Below are 21,238 nucleotides of genomic sequence, written 5' to 3' on the forward strand. Positions count from 1 at the left end.
AAATAAGAAAGCCACATCACAACCCAAGAGAGCTCTACAACCCAAGATGAGAGCCCTTGTGAGAGAGTCTAGAGTAACCGACAGTCAAGTTCCCAAGAGACGCTGCCATTGCACCAACTATCAGAGAGAATGTCACCTTGTTGAGTTCCGCTTTTGCCGTAAGAGGGATGAGTGATGTGAGTGGGAGTGGAGTACTCGGGATATGTACCGCCCCTCTTTTGGTGTATATGAGCTTTTTTCTTGTTCTTACTCATGAGTCTAGAACGCTACTTAGCATCCTCCTAGAAGTGGTGCCCGATGTGGCTCTTACCATAATTCATATGATTTTGGTTCATGTGTAAGAGGCTTTGAGTTGCAGCGCTTTGGCAGACCACATTTTCCCTATCGTGACACTTGTCCTTAGAGCGCACTAGTATTGATTTGCTTGCACCTGTTTCTACTGCTTCAGGGCGGATGGCTCAGTACTGAATTCTCAAGAGGTTTTTGTCTAATCCCAGTACTTAGTTATCCACCTATTATTTTTTACATATATAGGTGGCAGGCGAAATATATATATATATATATATAGTAATAAGGCGACTAAAGTTTCTGTCAATGGCTAAAGTTTCTGAGCGAAACGCTGGATTTTATCTGGGCGTACGTGTATGAGGAAATAAATGAGCAAGATATTTTTTTATAATGGTATTTTTTTTTAAAATTTCTAGGAACATTAGTTACAGTACGGCACAATGGTTACTCGTTGGTGCCATGGCGTGCGATACAGTAGCTCTAGTGCACTTTTTTTATTTTTTATGTTTAGCTGAGCTCACAGTCTTTTTTTTAGTGGAATAAGGCGACTAAAGTTTCCATTGACGACTAAAGTTTTTAGCGAAAAACGCTGAATTTTATCTAAACGTACGTACAGATAACATATACTAAGGGGAAGAATCGGTGGCCTGAGGCCACCTACTACTGGAGCTACTAGTAGATGAATCTGCACTTTACAGTCCTGTAGCAGGTGGGCCCACCTCTATATACGTATGTGTATATATATCTATATGTACATGTATTTGTATGTTTACGTATAAATAATTTTTTGAAAATTCCAGAAAGATGCGAAAGGAATATTAGTTATATTGATAAATTGACTGAAATAATTAAAATATAAAAAAATATGAAACAAATTTTATTATGTTCCTAAAAAACAACAACAAAATATCTCACTCATTTATTTCCTCATCTCTAACATATACTAACGGGGAAGAATAGATGGCCTCTCAGGCCACCAGCTACTGGAGCTACGGTAGCAGATGGGTCTATACTGTGTACTTACTGTAGCAGTTGGGCTGACAGCTTACCCATTAGTATATATTATAGATAGATAGACGGATACAGCCGCATTGTATGTGCCGGAATGGTGATTATGAAGTAGGAACCATACAGGATAGTGCCCGACTGTTGCAACCACTCCTGAGATTTGCTGAAGCTTTGTTGCAGAATCTGGTTTTAGAAAGCTCATCGATTGTTCAGATTGCTTCGTTCACCCTGCTCAAAAGCTGAAATACAACCTGGGAAGACAGTTCTCCAACTGGAGCAATAGTTCATGATATTAAACAGTTTGCTGGCTCTTCCGGTGTAATATGCTTTGTCGTTCGATCGAAAAAAAATGCTTTATCCAGGTTACTCGCTCTGTAAATGAGGTAGTACTGTACTGGTTCGATTTGGTGTTTTCAGGTCCCAGAGGCAATCCGAACCGTTGTCTGCAAATTGTAATGAACTAATCGATGGGCTTAAACTGAAATAAACCGAGTACTGTGCTGCCTATTCTTAAAAACGCCAAGGGCCGACTTGGATTGGGCTTAAACTGAAACAAACCTTAAAACTTCCGAAAACAATTATCTCATTCGAGTTAAACAACCCCTAAAAATCACGAATATGTAAGCTTTTCCAATCCATCAACTCTATTGGCATAAGCAGTGGGATTTGAGAAATAAATATGGAAAACACAAGTTATATATGCATGATATAGTTGAGCTCATCATAAATAAATGGTAAAATAAACATGGAGATAGAGTAGAAAATGTGGGATAACGGATAACATTCTAAAAGATATTACAGATTTACAGTAGTACATGTCAAATTTTCTTATAATTGTTTTTCGATGGGAGCCTAAAAGTTGTGGTACAAAACATACAATCCACTGTAAATTAAGTTCTCAGCTCACAGACATCAAGGGCAATTTCTAGTATCACAACCAATGGAGTGGAGAAGAAAAAACTTCTGCCCCTTCTACTTCTCTTTTGCTTATGTATTTTTTGCCTCATTTTTATTTTGGTCCTTCGATGCATATTATTATTCGGAGTATTGCCCTGAACATTACAATATAAATCTCCAGAAAGCAAGGTCACAGGAAGTATCACCCTGAGCCCCACGCTTACCTCCAAGAGCTTATTATCCCACCACTTTCAAGAGTCATGCTCACTTCAGTTTCCATCTCATCATGATGTCAAATGAAAAAGAAATGAATGCTCCAGGGCCACCTTCAGACAATCCCTGATCCGATCTCAATTTGAACATTCACTACTTGATGTCTTGATCCGATGGTTCACTGTGTTAAAGTGGGCATACATGCAGCGTCACGACAAAGGATGGTTGCTCCCATACTTATCATGGTGTCGCCATATCGTCGCCATAGCGTCGTTATGGCGGCGTGGCGGTATTTTGTACCTCGCCACGTGACGCCACGTCGCCGGATTCTATGACATCCGCCACAGAAGAATGTCGTCGCTATGGCGTCGATATGGCGTCGGTTGGCGTCACGAGGAATATGGCGGACACCATAAGTTGAAAGGAGAGGAATAGAAATTTAGAAGTGTCTAGAATCCAGAACACAGACCAATTTAGCTTCATCGGCCTGGTGCTCCTCGGCGCCGCATCTTCCTCTGGTGGCCGGCGCATCCTCCTCCGCCGGGCGCAGCATCTTCCTCCGGGGCGCTACATCTTCCTCCTCGGCGCCGCATCTTCCTCCATCGGCCGGCGCATCCTCCTCCTCGGGGCCGATCTTCCACATCCGCTGGGCGCATCTTCCTCCTCGGGGCCGATCTTCTACATCCGCCGGGCGCATCCTCTTCCTCCTCGGCGCCGCATCTTCCTCCGCCGGCTGGCGCATCCTCCTCCGCCGGGCGCATCTTCCACATCCGCCGGGCACATCTTCCACATCCGCCGGGCACATCTTCCACATCCGCCGGGAGTCACTGCAGCCTGCAGTGCTGCACCCACATCCGCCTGACCGCTAGAGCCCGTCCGCTTGGAGAACAGCCCTCTCTGCTCCGTGCTCCCCCGGTATGTGTCACAAACAGAGCTGGAATAACTCTTGAGAGTTGGAATAACTTGCTCCCAGAGATACAAAGCATGGGTAAGAAAATTTGACAAGGCAAGGGAAGCAATATTAGATTACAGGATTGCATTGCCCCTAGCCTGAGAGGCACTTTCTATTAGATTACAGGAGGCCAATAGATCAAGGTTAATTAGCACATGTGCACTTTCTTCCCGTACCTCTTTGGCAATTCTGTTTTGCAGATCATTCTTTGCAATCTCAATCCTTTGAATAGCAAGCCTGAAATGTTTATTCGCATAGTATAAGTAAATAAACTGATTTTCTGGTTATATGCATCTGAGAAAAGAACAGGAGAATCGACTGATTCCGAATGTTGGCTCTTTCTTGCCAGTGCATGAATCATGTGAATCAGAATTTTGGACTGTAATTCTTAGTTATTGTCACTTTGTTTTCAGAACATGGCTACTCAAGGGACTAGAAGTACGGAGGCCTCGGACGCCGCATCAAATTATGATCCAAAGACTGATCCAAAGCGAAAGCCGAGAAGATCAAATGATCCTGGATGGAAATATGCATTTTGGCTGACTATTGGTAATAGAGATCTCTTGCAGTGTTGTTTGTGTGATAGAACTGTAACTGGAGGAATTACAAGGCTCAAGGAGCATCTTGTGGGTGGTTATGGAGATATTCTGAAGTGTAGCAAAACCACACTAGCTATCGCTCGGGAGATGCAAGCTGCTTTGAAGGGCAAGAAGAGACCACTTCTGCTTGATGATGATGGAGGGCTTCAAGGAGAAGATGATGATGTGCTTGATGTGACAGAGGAGTCCCAAGATGCTTCTAGAAGTATTGTGCATCCTAGTTCCGAGATAGCTGCTAAAAGGAAACAATCTACCTTTTTGAAGTTTAGTGGACCAAAAGAGCCCAACACAAAGTCAGTCGGTTCAATACTTAGAAGAACTCCAAAAGAGGTTGTGGAAGAAAGACATTCGAAGGGTCCTTCTCAGATCAGTATCCAAGCTAGCATGAGGACAAAAGAAGAAAGAGATGCTGTCAACTTGGAGTGGGCCAGGTTCTTTTATGAATGTGGCATACCATTCAATGCTCCAAATTCTAGGCAGTTCAAGATTGCTATAGAGGCAACTGCACAATATGGTTCTGGGTACAAACCTCCTTCCTACCATGAGCTTACGGAGCCATTGCTCGAGAAGGTTGTTAAGAAGACAGATGATTTGAGGAAGAGGCATGAGGATGCATGGAAGCAATATGGCTGCACATTAATGTCAGATGGATGGACGGATAGGAGAGGGCACCATTTGATCAACTTCCTAGTCAATAGTTTGGAGGGGACTTTCTTCTTAGAGTCAATTGATGCATCAAGTGAAGTTCATGATCAAGTGATGCTAGCTGATTTGTTAGAGAAGAGAATAAGCGACATTGGTGTTGATAAAGTTGTGCAAGTTTTCACTGACAATGGGGCTAACTATAAGGCAACGGGCAAGCTTCTCATGGAGAGGTTTCCCATGTTTTATTGGACACCTTGTGCTGCACATTGCTTGGATCTTATGTTGGAAGATGTTGGAAAGTTGAAGGCATTCAAGAAGCCTATCTCACGTGCCAGGCATGTCACTACTTTCATCTATAGGCATGGAAGACTTCTTAGTGCAATGAGGGAGAAGACAGGTGTTAGGGATCTTGTGAGACCAGCATCAACTCAGTTTGCTACCATATTTCTCACCTTGCAAAGTTTGCACAAGCACAGAGATGCACTGAGATATCAATTTACCTCTAATGATTGGACGAGTTGCAAACTAGCAAAGACAGAGGTCGGAAAAAAAGTGTATGATATTGTGCTTTCTAGGGAGTTTTGGAACTCCGTTGAGGATTGCCTTAGAGCTTCTCTACCACTTATCATTGTGTTGAGGGTGGTTGATGGTGATGAGAGGCCTGCCATGCCAGAGGTTGCTTCTCTCATGAATCATGCAAAAGAGAGGATAAAGGTTGCCTTCTGTACTGAAAACAAGATAAGCTTACTCAATAATATCTTCCAAATTATTGAGGGTCGTTGGGATAGGCAAATGGACACCCCACTCTATGGTGCTGCCCTCTTTTTGAACCCAGGAAAATTCTATGCCATCCAAAAAGAGAATGATGAATATGTTAGGCACATAAGGGGTTGTTTCAATTATGTGCTTGCACGAATGGTGGAAGATGAGACCCTTCAAAACAAAATTGAAGAACAATCCATGCTCTACGAAAATCAACGTGGAGGCATCTTCAAGAATTGTATGGCCCTCCAAACTATGAAGTCAAAGAACCCTCGTAAGTGATTTGAAATTTTAATTACAGCATGTTATTTATAGCTTAACCCGTAATATATGCATGTTTATTGTCAATTTAGTTGATTGGTGATGTGCGTATGGTGGCCGATCTATTGACTTACAAAGATTTGCTAAGCGTATTGTTAGTCTTTGTGCTTCATCATCTGATTGTGAGCGTAACTGGAGCACTTTTGAATTTATAAGTGAAGTACTCAAGTTTCACATTTCAATTAGCAAAATTAATAATACATTTTTGTTAACTTTGCTTGCTTTTATGGTTGCTTATAGATTCATACAAAGAAGAGAAACTGGCTAGAGCATAAAAGATTGAATGATTTGGTTTATGTTGCCTACAATCGGAAAATGACTAGTAGGTTCTAAAAACGCCGTGAGGAAGCGGGTAAAAGTTATGATCCTTTAGTTATGGAAGATTTTGATTGGGAAAATGAATGGGTTGACCCAACGGCCCAACCTTAATGTTCTAGTGCTTTGGACATCACATGGGACCAAGTTGATGAAGCAATTGGTGCATCACATGAGCTTCGAGGTTGTAACCTTCCTAGGACCTACGCTCGTCGTGCAAGACATATATCAAGAGTGGTTGAAGAAGCAAGAGTGGTTGAAGATGATGAGGAGGAGGAAGAGGAAGAAGACATCATTATGGATGATGTTGATATTGATGATTTTAGTGACAAACCAATGGATGCTACTGAAGATGATGTGGAGAACATGGATGCTTCAAACGATTTCGATGAGTTTGCATTGGATGACTTTTGAGAGATGAGAGATTTGAAACTTTGAATGATGATTGATGCGAGAGTGCTATGTCTTTTATGCTACATTTACATTGCTATTTATCTTTTGTGCTAATATCCTATACTATAATGTTTGTATTCGCCACGTGTGTATAGTGTCGTCACGCCACGCGTCATGTTGCTGTAAAGTTGTGAAGGTGGTGGATCGCCGCGCCACGCCACACCGCCGTAACAACTCAGGTTGCTCCACACGGCTAGCATGGTTCAAAGTATTTCCAAAACCATTGCAACTATAACGGCAAATATTGCAGCCGCAAACGTTGCTGCCCCAGTCCAATCTAGTACCGTGGTAGCTGCAGCAAAGCTGGGACTGGTTGAATCTGTCTTCATACTGACCAGAGTGAGTGCAAAGCCGGACATAAAAGCTGATGTCAGTAAGATGACACAAGCCTTCAGAGACTCTATCTTGTCATGACCATGAAGGAAACCTCCAAAGATACCGATGATCGCCATAAATGACCACATGGTGACTTTGATCCCCCTATCAGCCTTCAAGTTGAAATGGACCTTCAGGGACACATTGGCACTGTTGTCCCTAGGTACACGGGCACGGTGAATGCAGTGCTCAAGGAACAGGTAGACAGCAGATGCAAAAACCCAAGGCGCAAATGCAGCAAAGATGCAGAACTCAACTATAGCAAAAACTTCTGCCAAAACCGCACAGGCCAGCGATAAAAGCATGAAGATAATGGCTAACCACATTGCTTGGATGATGAATCCTCGGAGCTTTGGGCTTTTGATCGCTAGTACCTTCGTCCGGATCTCCATTGAGAGCAGGCCCCAAATGGCAGTTGTGAATATGAAGAAAATGGCTACAAGGACGGCACCCTTAGTGCGCCCTGAACCACCAGTGACATTGTAATTGACCACCAAGGCAACCAGACCACCACTAGCAGAGTTGCTGATGGCTGAGATAAACTTAAAGGCAGCCTCTAATTGCTCCATGTGCTCATTGTCTGCTGCCTCACCTCCATCAGCCTTGCGTCCAATGTACCATCGCAATAAAGCAAGTGGAGTTGTTACCATAACCAGAAGGGTGAGGCCAATGTACCTGTAGACCTTATACCCCGAAAGCACCAAGGGGCTAAGCAATGTTACTACAGGTAATATGCTGCACAACAAGGAGAGGTATTTGGAGGCCATTTCTTGGACATCAGCAATGATTTTTTCCGGGAGCTCGAGGATGTTCATACTCAAGAGCATCAGCGACACACCACATACGAAGCATGCAAAGCCAAGAAGCATTGGGATGATGTAGCGCAGGTTGTGTGCTCCTCTGGCCTCTGAAGAGAGGAAGTACCACGCCACCATCATGCTTGCACCGAAGGCAGCAATGCCAGCACCAAACTCCATGTTCTCCTGGGCTTTGGCGGTGCGGCATGGTTCCTTGGTTGCAATGATGCCTTTCTCAGCCTGCAATTGACAATTTTACCAATTAAACTTATTCCATTTCACAATCAAACGAAAAAACAGAACTAGAAATTAGCACAATTACACAATTGTGACCAGTGTGGTCATTTGCATGTTAACAGCACACTGTGATCATTGATGATAACACAGAATATGCTACTGTCATGCTTTTAAAAAAAAACCATGGACCCATTCAATTTTCTCCAACGAAAGGAAGAATTAAATGTTAAAATATACCAGTTCCATGTAAAAAAGAAGTGATAAGTAATTTTCTACCAAACACTACCTTACCAGGGCACTAGGACAACCAATCTTAATTGCCAACAAAAGCACAGAATCATTCATAGAGGGGACTGGGATACGAAACAATGTCCCAAGGTATTGATTGACTGACAGCATACCAGAGTAATAAGATGAATAATCCTAATCATGTCTGCTTATAACAACAGATTATATTATTATTAACATAAAAATAGCTAGAAAATATATCAATGTGTAAAACTACCAGAATAGCAAATGGACAGAGATGGGTCACAAGTCAAGTTGCTAGTCTTTATGCCTCCAAAAAGAATGACAGCGCTATTCATGTGATCTTTCAACTATAGTTGGGCGACGTATAGATCTGTGGATAGGAGTTCAAAGGTGTTACCAATGGACCCCTTTCTTTTTTTGGGATCTACTAGTCTAGTCTTTTTTCAAGAAAAGACACCTAACAATTTTCCAATGTCAACAAAATGAGGATGAAGGACACCAATTCTAGACTCATTTTTAATATGTTGGAGAGTAATACACCAATGTTTTCAAGTCGTCCGATTAGTCACGATTAGTTGACGATTAATCGACAAATCGGTCAGCTGCCACCGACTAGGCACTACGACTCGACTTGAGCGTCTAGACAGCTAGTCGTCCAAGTAGTCGTCGATCAATCACGATTAGTCATCTAGACAAGTCGTGAACGACTTGCTGGAACTGGTAAATTGGGTTGTTTCAGCCGGTGGCCTAGTAGGGTTTCATGAGCCCAATAGCCCATAGCCTCATATATATACCTCATCTATTCTCATCCTCTCTCTCTCGCTGCCTCCAGCCTCAAGTCCAACATTTCGCGCTTCCTCCTCTCTCTCCACTATCTCCAGTCCAACCGCCGCCGCCGTCGGTCGCAAGCACCCGCCGCGCAGGAGGCAGGAGTCCTCTCTACAACCCGCTGTCACCACGTAGGATACCTCTACTCCTCTCTCAACCTCTCTCCGTCTCCAAGTGTCCAGCACACCCCTGCTTGTTGCCGCCGTGCTTCCTCCTCTCTAGGACGAAGATGAGCGTACTTCATCCTCCATCTTGTTGCTAGTTACTCACTTGCTCCTCTTGGATGTGTGCTCATGTGTAGATGCCTAACTCAAGATCCTAAGAGGAAGTCTAAATGTATATATACTAGTATATTACTACTCTATTTATAGTACTACAACTATCGACTAGACAATGAGTGTCAGAACGACTTGGTAACCTAGTCGACCGACTAGTCGGGCTTAGTCGGCCGTCTAGTCGACCTAGTCGCCTGAACGGTGCCCTGGCGTCTAGGTTCGACTTACCAACTTGTTGCAATACACGAATGAAAGGATTTAAAAAAGCTTTAGATAAGGATTTGATTGTTCCAGAAAAAGTATAAATATCTTATGTGATTCCACTTCTAATCACAAACTAGATTTTACCTTCAATGTTTTGACAACAAAAAGGTAACTTCGTTAGGCAGTGAAATATAGGAAAATTTGTGAGTTCAGGTAACCTGATACATGCTTGGCCGCATTGATTAGCAAACTCAGTCCTAGTGTATTTAGATAAACAACCAAGGTTTAGTTTCATAATTAGTTAAAGAAAAAAGTCCATAAAACACCAATGGACTTTCAAACCCTAAACTTCAAAACCATCTATTTTGCACCCTCAAACTGTCAAAATATTTCAAAAGACCCTCCATGCCTGAACCCACACCAGTTTTCATATAACGTGGCAACAATGTGGCAGTGGTTTTTGACACATTACCTACTTTTGCTGACTCTCAATGGTTTAGTACTATTTGCTATGTCAACACAGGTGATGAGATGGATGCCTACGTGGCAAAAAAACAAGTGATACAGCTACAAACATTGGAAAACCACCAACAAATCCAGGCATATGGGGCCGATTTGCACCGGTTTCAACATGGAGGCTGTAGATTATACATTTCCCTCATTGAGGGTTGAAATCAGACAAACTTGAAAGTTATATGCGCCTTAGTTAAAAGTTAAAGTTGGCAATTGCCTGTATATACGAGAAAAGCTTGGAATTCTTATAAGCGAGTTCATCCATGTGCGCAGATATTTACCCCACCGTGACCAACACCGAGTATGTCCCCAAAATCTTGAATTCCACTGTGACAGCAACCTGTCTACACCCACGAGCAATACGTTTTTTCTGTATAGAGTATCCCTATTGTCCCAACCAATAACGCCTTGTTGTATCCGCAGCTACGCGTATATTTGGTATGGATCGTGGGTGTATCCAGGATCTTCAAATGGTCAGATTCAGAATTTAACTGTACGGCAGTTTGGATTGATACCTGAAGAAGGGGATTGACATAGCATGGAGGGTGTCTGGGACCTGCCAGGAGCCCAGGATCCTGTTCCGCAACTACCCGACATCACATCGCTAAGAGCTCCGCCTCGCCACAATGTTGCCGCTTCCCGCGAGCTTCCGTTCTTCTACTCGATGAGTAACCCCTGAGAGACCCCGCCCACTGCGACGCGATAACTCCACCGCTCGGACGAAATCTGCCCCTACCTCCTATTCTCCTATTCAGCAGCAACCGACTCCTAGTCTACAGCTAACCAACAAACTGAAACAGAACTGAAACTAACTAGCTATTGCCGGATGTGAACAGTTTGTTGCCGGTAGAATAGCGCCTAGCTGACTGAATTTGTGCGTCAACACCAAGTATAACAATAGAAAATGCCAACAAAAAAGAAACACCATGCATAGAGATGGCAATGGGGCCCCGAAACCCAGTGGGTAATTACTCCATTAGAGGTCGAGTATGGACCACTTCTCATACCCGCGGGTCTATTAATGGGGAAAATCGTCACCTATCAGGTGGAGCGGGTATGGATCTGTTCTCCTACTACCCGTATCCGTACCCGTTCTCCTACTACCCGTACTCGTGTACCTAATCAGATTAGTTGGGCCTAGGTGGGCTTCCGCCGCCCCTCCCGGTGGCTTTCGCCGCCGTTGCCTCCTCCTCTGTCACCCCTCCCTGCCGCCACCGCCGCCTCACCCTCTGTCGCCCCTCCCGATCATTGAGGGTGAGTTTTCGGGTGTGGGTAACCCGTTGGGTACCCGTTACCCGCACGGGTACGGGTATGGATAAATATCGTACCCGTGTGCGGGTATGGGTATTGTAGCGAGCGTAATTTTTTCACACGGGTATAGGTACGGGGTGGTACAACCCGACGGGTCTAGACCCATTGCCATCCCTAGCCATGCATCCTCTGCGGCTAGTGCGTTGTGGCCTCTCCTTGCCGTCATCGATAGGTACTTCTCCTCCTGCTATCCCATTCCTCGTCTCCCGCTCGAGCACGACGATGCCGAGTATCATGACGACTATGAGAACCAACCACTCCCTCCTCGCCACGCATATGGTTCACACCCTAAACGAGCGGCAGCTCGATTGGCTAATCGTGCTGAGCCATGGACCTTCCCTCAGCGTGGGATGTGCACAATGACAACAGGGGCTCAGGGAGCGTAAGACGGAGATGGGGCTGTGGGTGGTCAGGGAGCGATTGGGATGGGGTGGCCAGGGAGCGTGGTGCAGAGGCATGGCTAGTCCCGAACCCTTCCTCACCGCCGGTGCTGCTTGCCTCCACAGCGGATTGGAAAGAAGGCAGCTTGGATGGAGGTGAAAGACAAGGGTAGGTTGGCCATTTATGAGACTTTTTTTAATTAGGGACAAAACTAATATAGGTGACATGGATGTCATAAAATGGTAAGAAATTACAACTCGATGGCTTATGAGGGATAAGTCATTCTGTGATGATAGATCCCGGATTAAAGAAAATTACAATGACAAATAAAAATTGGTCTATAAATAAATGCACCCTTGTTTTGTGAAAATTCCTCTTTTCTTTATGTGTAAATTTCAAAAGCTACGATTTTTTGGTCTAAATAAGCTCAAAACTACATTTTCTTAAGCGGTTTCATATAACTACAACCAATGTTATTACAGTTCACAAAACGACACTATTTAACAGACACCATTAGTCTGAAAAATCGATCGGCTTCCCGGGCCAATATGCGAGACATCGTCAATTTTGATGTGAAATTATCCCCACTTGTGCTTTACATGTGGGTCCAAGATGTCAGTAGACGCCCAAAAGTAATAGCGTCACATAAAAGATGTAGTTTTGTTATAATATGAGCAAAGTATTTGTACTTTTTTGTGAAATGTGTTGAAAAACTGAATTTCATAAGCCACATATGTGCATTTATCTGCGATTTACTCTTCCTTTATCTTTACAACTTAAAAAAACAGAGTGAACTTTGTGGCCGTGGTAGGTTAGACCACCTGGTTACTTCGCGGAAAATGTTGCCTTCTAGAACTTAAAAGTGATTCTTTCCTGCATTCCAGAATTATTGTTCACAACAGTATCTATTTTATCTTGTACTAGAAAGTCGTTGCTTATTGCCTGGATCTAGAAGTATCGGCCGACTGGTTGACCGTTGACACAGGAGCCCTCGACATGGCCGGCCAGTTGAGTGCAATTCTCGCTCACCGCCGGTCCACAGCGACATGACAATGACATGGACCGCCAGTCCAAGTCTCGCTCACCTAGGTGCTTGAGCTACACCTAATACCCCACTCAGCGTAAAAGGATAAGGGCATATTCAGTAGAGATCTCTCTAATTCAAATTTATATGAAAAGTAACTTTTTAAAGAAGTAATTCTATGATTGAAAGTGATTCTCTAAAATAAACTATACAGAGGAAGTGATTCGATGCGGAAAATGAATCAGGGAAGCTGCTTTTTTTCAACTTATCAACTTCTACTTTATTTCAAATAATCACTCACACGGATTTTACTCAGTAAACTAAAAACTGAAAGTTACTGTTTGACAGAACTCTTCCGATTCCAATCGAAAAATTGCTCTAAGAGTTTTGCTAAACAGGCTCTAAGAGTCGCAAACCAATAGCGGTTAAATCGCTCTGGTCACCGGAGAATTGAAAAACGGGTCGAGCAAGTGGGTTGGAGCGCGTACCTGAGCGAGATCCTTTGCTGTCGGCGGTGACAGTGGCGGTGGCGGCGCCGGAGTGACGGACGCCTTCTTCTCTGTCTCGAGAGGTGATGGCGAACCTGCTGCGAAAAGAAGCGAAGTCGCTGTCAGAACCGAAAAACAACGGTGAAAGGAACCAGCCTTCGAGCGATGGTTCCACGAGGTCCCCACCTCCGCCGCTGGGCTGCCGAACCTGACCGGCACACCCCTCTTCGGCCATGGTTTCACGGTCGTCGGTCATGGCCGCGACGGAGTTGAGTAATTAGTTGATCGGTAGCTTCCCCTCTGCAATCATTGAGGTGGAATTTAGGGTGAATGCAACTAATTTTACAGGTCTCATCAAGTGATGGATTATTGGATTATGAATGGAGTTATAGTACGAGAAGGAAAACATAAATATGTATATCTATCGTTGTCCGGACCAGCTATTCCGGACTACTTTTCTCGAGTGTTTTTTTTGCTTCGCTATCATAGGCATAGTCAAATGATTAAATGAATCTCTGAGTTCGTTAGGAAAAGGCTCATCCACAGCATCATGAAAAAGGTGGAACAAAGCTTGATATGAACACATCGAGTAAGATCGTGCGGTGGAACAAAGATATCTACGTGTTCTTCCTTTTCTGCACCGGCAGTCGGCACCACTGCTGAATGGAGCAGATCGATGTGTTCCCTAGATGGGGAAAAAGAACCAGAATAGGAGACAGGCAAAACGTGCGCATATCAAAATCGATGTCAACTCAAACCAGGCAAGCAACCATCAATCAAAACCAGAGGCTGAAAAAACCCAAATCGCAACCTCGAAAACCGAGGCTAATTAGTTACTACTACTAGCATAAGACAAGATCACAAGAATTAAACAAAAGGAGCTCGAGATACTCCAAGAGAGGTCGAAGAGCAACAGGTGCTAATTCCCAGTCCGAGTCCGGCATCATCGAAGGAGCCGAATGAATACGAGCACAGACAACACACATCACGGGTCGCCGACCTCAGAAAACAAACAACTCAACAGAGAGCTAGGAGAACACACGAAACTCCTCGCCGCAATGCAATCGGCGACCGGGGAATGAAAAGGCGCACCGGGACTGACCTGCGGTTGGGATGGATCGCGGCAGGGGCACGTCGCCGGAGGCAACTAGACACTGCGGCCGTCGTGAATAGACGACGTCGAGACGCTGGACGGGCACGCAACCCAAGAATCCAGAACAGCTCCCTCCGAGACTCTGGTGGCTACTTGGACATGGACAAGTGTGATGAGGTCGGCGCTTCGTAGTCTCAAGCTGAGATGCTTGTCACGGCCGTTCAGTCGTCATCATCATCACACATGGTGACGTCGTGTCGAACAACCGCCTCGCCAAACCCGAGGGCGACCACCATATCGCTGGTATTTCCGGCTGGTGCATGTCCCTCCCACAAATAAATATATTTTCGTGGCATCGATCAGCAGCAGACGGAGCTAGCGCGTTTCAACCGCGTTTTTTGCTCTGCCGTGCTGCTCTCCTCCCTCCTGATGCGCAATTGACTCAGGAACACGCCGCCTGAATGTAAAGGAGAGAAGCTATTACTTTCGACAACATTGGAGACGCGGTGTAAGGGTATGCCGAATCGAGACAAATGAACCGCGGATCGAGGAGCTCATCATTCGATTCTTTGCCCTTTTTTTAGACCAAGGAGCTTTGAATTATATAGAAGCAGGGTTAGAGCAGTGAGCTTTGTAAGAAAGGAGGTGCCATTATTAGCCAATCGCACCTATGCAAAACAATAGATAAACTTGATAAAACATGTGTGACATAATTAGTTTGTCATGGAGAAAAGTAAATATCAATGTCACGTAGAATTGGAATGATATCTCAACCGACTCACGTCGATTCTAGAAGTCCACAACCTTGGCCGTCAGTCTCAATCAGCACTTGTTTGATCGCAAGTTCCACACCATGTCGCGTTGCTTCACCTTTTATGATCAGAGGGTTCATGGCATGGGGTACCAGTATGCAGAGGCACCCTCAAAGGTCAAAGCCCCCCCTCCCGCCTCTCATCTCGGATTTTACAGCGCCCACGACGGACGTGGCAAATTCACGGGCGCTCGCAGGCAAGCCAACTAGCAATTTTTCTTTTTCGGAAAGCCCTCTCCCTCCACAACTTTCTTTTTTTGAAAGTTTTCTAAAAAAAAATTTGTTGAAAAAAGTTTGTGCTGATTTTTTTTTCTCCATAACTTTTTCTAGATAACTTTTTAAACAAAATTTCCAACATAAATCCACATGTACCTAAAAAAAGGTACACCACGACCTCCCCCATTCCCCTAGGCCTCGGCCTGCAGGCCGTGCCCCCTCCCCACAGCTCGCAGGCCGCTTGCCCTCCCCCCACCGGAATCGGACACGTTTGAACGCACGTGTGACTTCCCCAGCTAGGAGCACGCTCGTATCAAGATTCACGGCCCATCATTCGCATGGAAAGCGTGTCGCTATTGCATTTGAACTAGCTTGATGGATGAGGTTTTCATGTGTTGCAGCTAGGTGCAGATTGCAGCCTCGAGGGGACTCCTTTCCATAAATTAAGTCCATGACTGTGTCTCTTGCCCACAAAACCGCAACGTTGGTATCAATTATTTTTTCTGTGCTTTTTCTTGTTTCTAACCATCCATAACAACCACATACCACAGAGGATAGTGGCAGCATTATCCTCGGGGTTGGTCCTGAGATTTTAGTAGCTCGGGACGAAACTAAAAATAAGACTCTATTGAATTGAAACATCAAAAGATAATTAATATATAAATTATAAATATAATACTTGGTGCATTAAAAAATATTTCCGATAAACAATTGTATATCCAAAAACAATACTCCTCACCTCGAACACTTTCTAGAGATCAACTTAAACAATTTCTTTGAACATTTCTAAATACAAAATCATTGATAATAGTATCAACATCAATCTCATCCAATAATTTTTTCTTAATGCATAAAGTTACCAAACCATTTAATCTTTCTTAGATATTGTGAATGTTAAATAGTTCTTCAATATTCAACTTTGAAAAGCTTCTTTCAGTTGAATATTAGGATAACAATAGAAATATTAGGATAACAATTTGCTACTCTGACATACTCAAAATTCACCATAAAATGCATTGTCCTATCTGGTAAAGTAAATTGTATAACTTTAACTCAGAAATTAGATCATTTGACTCAACATCATATGAACCATCTAGAGAGAAAGTATTTGCAAATTTAGCACATCAAACTTTTAATTCAATATATCCCGATGATTTCAAGGTTATCGAACTTAGTAAAAACCCAAATATACTTTTGAATGCTTGAAGTTCTTCAAATCTATTTTTTAATAAATTATTTGCCATATCAACCATAACCAAAAAGCCTTCTAACCTTCTAACCTTGTATAATTTCTTCATTATATTTAGTTAGCATCTAAAGTGAATTCAATATTTTCTTCTCTTATAGGTTCCTTCTCCACTAATATGTTCCTTGCTTTGTTATCAAGATTATCCCAATTTCTTGAATAAAAAATATCCGTAGTAAAAACTAGTTGTTCATCAACACTAGCCGATAAACTAAATATATTCTCATGACCACTTATATTTCTATCATCCTCATTGATATCAATATCGTCTTCTACAGGATCTTGGTCATCTGAATTCCCATTAGTTTGTATACTTGTAGTATAGATATATACCTATATGGGAGGGGGGCCCTTGGATTTTAGGGGCCTGGGATGACCGCCCTACTTGTCCCCCTTTGGGATCGGCCCTGATCATCCTTGCAAATCTCGTCAAATAACATATCCTTTGTCCATGTGAGAGGGTGCAAAGAGGGGAGTTCCATAGCTGTTACCTCTTTCATGATCTGCCAGAAATATTGAGCAAAAGTGCATTCAACTAAAACATTTATAATTGTTTCTTGATCTGCACCACACCATTCGGTAAGATCAAGGTGTCCAAGATGGGGTGAATTGAGTTCTAAAACGTTTCTACCTCTAAAAACTATTGTAAGGAAAGTAGCAACACAAACCTAAATATGCACTAGTTTCTAAGTGATAAACATGTATGATCAATGAAACACTATTCCTAATCTAGTAAGGCAACCCTAGTAAAAAATTAAAAAATATAAATGTGGAAATTAAATGCTAGACTTAAATTATTCAAAGTAAAAATGAGGGATAGGGGACTCAATTTTTTTCCAATGTATTGATGAGTTGGTGCTCCCCTTAGTCTCGTTGGAGCACCCGCGCAAGGGTATAGCTCCCTTTTGATCCCGTGCAAGGAACCAAGCTCTCTCTAGCAGTAGTCTTTCTCCACTCTAGATCAATAGACTCCAAACTAGTATTATGATCATCTTGGGGCTTCAACAATCACTCCACCATGAATCTTCTCAAGACCAAATGCCACCAAACCATCTTGGTGATGCCAATCACCAAGAGTAATAAACTAAGAACCTCATTTGACCTAATATAATCCAAAGAGATTATTTTAGAGGTGTAAATTACCTAAGGGTACCACTAACCCTCTTTAGTTCAACCAATAACACTAGTTTTCTAAAAAAAAAATTGCTCAATTTGATAAAAATAGTGTTATTCGTTGAACTAAAGAGTGTCGGTGGGTACCCTTAGGTTAATTAATTTGCACCTATAAATGATTCGATGTGCACTAGCTACTCTCCTAACACTGATGATGTCCTTAATCTTGCAATTACAAAGATTGGAAATCACTCAAGTTCTTCTTCTACCTCTTGACTCTCCAAGTATGCCACTAAGCTCAACCACTAGCCAAGAGTTTCGTAATGGACTAGTTGGTGGAGTATTTATAGCCCAAAGGCAAAAACTAACTGTTGCCCAATCACCCAGAAAAAATTGCACTCACAAGATGATCTGGTGATGCGTCCATTTCCATCATCGGAACATCCAATCAACGTAAGTCAAAAAATCTTACAAACTAGTCGTTATTGTACGGCCATACTCACCGAATGATCTAGTGATATTCAAACATCAACATCGGAACATCTGATGTGTATATCACTTCTGACCTTTACCAACAGTAGCCTCTGCACAAATACTCCAGTGATTTTTCCGATGTACATATCAGAACTTCCGATGTGTATAACTTTATTTTCTCATAGAATTATTCTTCTCTAGAATATTATTCCGATGTATACACCAGAATTTCCGATATCTATAACTTCACCATTTCTCAAAAAATCCCTTGGCAGTGATATTCATGTTCATCTTTCGGTGTTGATCATACGATGAACATACTTCAATTTTCCATTGAAAAATTGCTCTCTGCATAAGCCTTCTGGTGATCCACTATGCATCTTCCGGTGTTAGTCATCGAATCATCCGATGAACATACTTCAATTTTCCGCTGAAAAATTTCTCTTTGTATAATCCTTCTGGTGATCCATTGTTCATCTTCCGGTGTTATCATCTATTCATCCGGTGTTCACAGAAAAAATGCACTTCTTCATTTCAGTCCAAGTTTTGATCCGCCTTGAATCCTTTATTTCTTGGGCTTCCTCCGAGCTACCTAGTGCTAGACTTGACTAGTGTGCATCACAACTACCTCTCTTGTTCCAACTAAATCAAACTAGTATCCTCAGCCTCTTAATAGTACATCCAAAGGAAAAACAAAAACCTATACTACTCTAAGTGTCTCTCAATTCTAAATAACACTTAGAACTAGTCAATCCTTAATCTTCATGCATATCATTTGAACCATGAATATAAAAACCAATAGGGATCAAGAATACCCAAGAATTATTATTGTAACATAACTTTCAATAGTTCCTACAAAAACACACGTTAGTCACGATGATTGCATTGCCATTAATCCCCAAAACTGGAATTAGGAGTCTAAATGCTTACACATTCACATCTTGGAATTGTCTCAATATGGCGATGGTGAAGCGTGTGGCTAGTGGCTATGAATCCATTGACCACCTTCCACCATAACACTCTCGCCTTTGGTGGCACTTTTAGTTTCCACAATTTTGTCCAGGTGTTGTTGGATGAGGAAGTGGACGCAGAGCTGTGTTTTTCTATCATTCTCTTCTCGTCCGACAGTAGACGATATGCTGACTGAACTGTATATACTCCATGTTTTTCTGGTGCCCATGCCTAGAAGTCTTCTTGAGCATTCCCCAAAGGGACACGTAGAATAGCATTGACATCTGGAGGTAAGAAAGAATCCCGAACCCGCTATTCATTCCAATGCAAGCCGTCTTCAGTAATCAATTCTGAAACCTGCTGAAAGCCTGCTCCTTCAGCATCAGCGATTGGCTGCATATTGTAGTGATCCGGGATCCATTTGTCATTCCAAATATAAGTAGAAGTGCCATCAACAATCTATTTGATTAGGCCCTTTCTCATGGCATCTCAGCCAGCCTAGATGACTCCACATTTGACTAGCATGTTTCTTCCTGGTTGCCATTAGAGTATCTCCATTTGGATAATATCTTCCTTTGAGAACACAAGCATATAGAAAGTTAGGGTTCGCAAGTAGCCTCCAGCTTTGCTTGCCTAGTAACATAGTGTTAAACAACTGCATATCTCTGAACACCACACCTCCATATGCTTTCAGTTGTGTCAATTTGGACCAACGCTGCCAATTAATCTTCTTTTTGTCTACTGATCCACCCCACAAGTAGTTGGAGATACAGGTGGTGATCTATTGGCAAGTTCCAGAACAGCGAGTTTAAAATAACTCTTGGAGTACGTTGGGATGGCATGTGCCATAAATTTTGTTAGTACTTCGCGGCCAGCAGAGCTCATGCATGTTATTCTCGCTCCACCCTCCTTCACCCCTTTGATTTTACTCGGTATATGTTCAAATGCCTCTTTGGTGGATCTACCCAGGTAATCCCAAATATTTCTCCACTAGAGCTTCAATGGATATGCCCAGCGCCTCATGAACTTCCTGTTTTATATCCTTGGTATTGTTTTTGCTAAAAAAAGTACCGCCAACTTAGATCTGTTCACGAGCTGACCTGAGCCATGTGCATAGTCATCAAGAATTACTTTTAGTCATTCTTCCTCCCCCTCCCTATCTGATGCCTCCGCGAAAATTACAGTCATCTGCAAATAGTAGGTGATTGAGCCAAGAGGATTAAACACTTACTCGTACTTCTCTTATTAAGTATTGAGCGCCAGCTTCTTTCAACAAGCAAGATAGACCCTCAGCACATAAAAGAAACAAGTATGGTGAGATTGGGTCCCCCTAACGAATGCCACGAATAGGGTTGAGAATGTTACCGAGCTGACACAGTTGATGATAAGGTTTACCACCTGTGCTTGAAAGCCCAATTTCTGGAGTATTCCTTTAAGATTCAACTCGGTCGTACGCCTTAGCCATGTCTAACTTGATCGCCATGCACCCATTTTCCCTTTCTGCCTCTTGAGATAGTGGATACATTCATACGCAGTTAGCGCATTATCCGTTATCAAACGTCCGGGTACATAAGTACTATGCTCCTCTGAAATGATCTCATCCAGCATCTCTCTCAATCTGTTGGCTATCACCTTTGAGCAAAGTTTATACATCACGTTGCAAAGAGAGATTGGTCTGAATTGGGACAGCTCCTGTGCATACTTAATTTTAGGAATTAGAACAAGCACATTATTGTTTATATCTTTAGGCACTTTTCCACCATTCAGAAAGCCCAAGACTGCTTTGGTAACATCCGGCGCAACAAGATCCTTTGCCGTTTGGACCGATGGAACAGACCAGGCCTGGCAGGACCTACACATAGCATGCTGGGAAGACTTACAGATCTGTTGCCCAAGCAGCCTAGCTGCTCTGTGCGCCGCCAGTTGCGGCTTGCGTTGCTTCAGTAGCGTTGTTATTTGTTATTTTTCCCGTTTCATTTTCCTCTTTTTTTGGTACTTTTTTCACACGTGAAGATTGATGACTTGAGTGGAAAGCTCTTGACTTCCATTTTGAAATTTTTATAACTCTTGAATTCAAAGTTCGAATCTGCAAGTTAGAAGCTGATGGCCTATTGCTAATTGCAGTTCTTTGGATTGAAATCAAAACATGAACTTCGAAAGATTAAATCCTTGCCTCTGGAGAGTTGAAAGCCACAT

General features: G+C 42.9%; 2 protein-coding genes across 3 annotated transcripts; one reads left to right on the forward strand and one right to left on the reverse strand.

The window, feature by feature from the left end:
- Positions 1 to 2,155: 2,155 nt before the first annotated feature.
- Positions 2,156 to 14,532, reverse strand: LOC133883532 (uncharacterized). Of its 2 annotated transcripts, XM_062322880.1 has the most exons (5): positions 14,241 to 14,532; positions 13,325 to 13,438; positions 13,139 to 13,236; positions 6,633 to 7,865; positions 2,156 to 2,630 (listed from the first exon to the last, which is right to left on the reverse strand). In XM_062322880.1, exons 2-4 carry the CDS (start codon positions 13,392 to 13,394, stop codon positions 6,657 to 6,659), a joined length of 1,377 nt encoding a protein of 458 aa, XP_062178864.1. In that variant the 5' UTR covers positions 13,395 to 13,438; positions 14,241 to 14,532; the 3' UTR covers positions 2,156 to 2,630; positions 6,633 to 6,656. The 2 variants fall into 2 exon arrangements, with proteins under 2 accessions (XP_062178864.1, XP_062178865.1); XM_062322881.1 differs by lacking the exon at positions 2,156 to 2,630 and having other exon boundaries at positions 5,477 to 7,865; positions 13,139 to 13,233.
- On the forward strand, positions 3,691 to 6,414 carry LOC133930084 (uncharacterized). Its single transcript, XM_062376789.1, has 2 exons — positions 3,691 to 5,638; positions 6,149 to 6,414. Exons 1-2 carry the CDS (start codon positions 3,775 to 3,777, stop codon positions 6,412 to 6,414), a joined length of 2,130 nt encoding a protein of 709 aa, XP_062232773.1. The 5' UTR covers positions 3,691 to 3,774.
- Positions 14,533 to 21,238: the final 6,706 nt, after the last annotated feature.

Source organism: Phragmites australis, chromosome 10 (assembly GCF_958298935.1).
Source record: "Phragmites australis chromosome 10, lpPhrAust1.1, whole genome shotgun sequence".
Lineage (NCBI taxonomy): Eukaryota > Viridiplantae > Streptophyta > Magnoliopsida > Poales > Poaceae > Phragmites > Phragmites australis.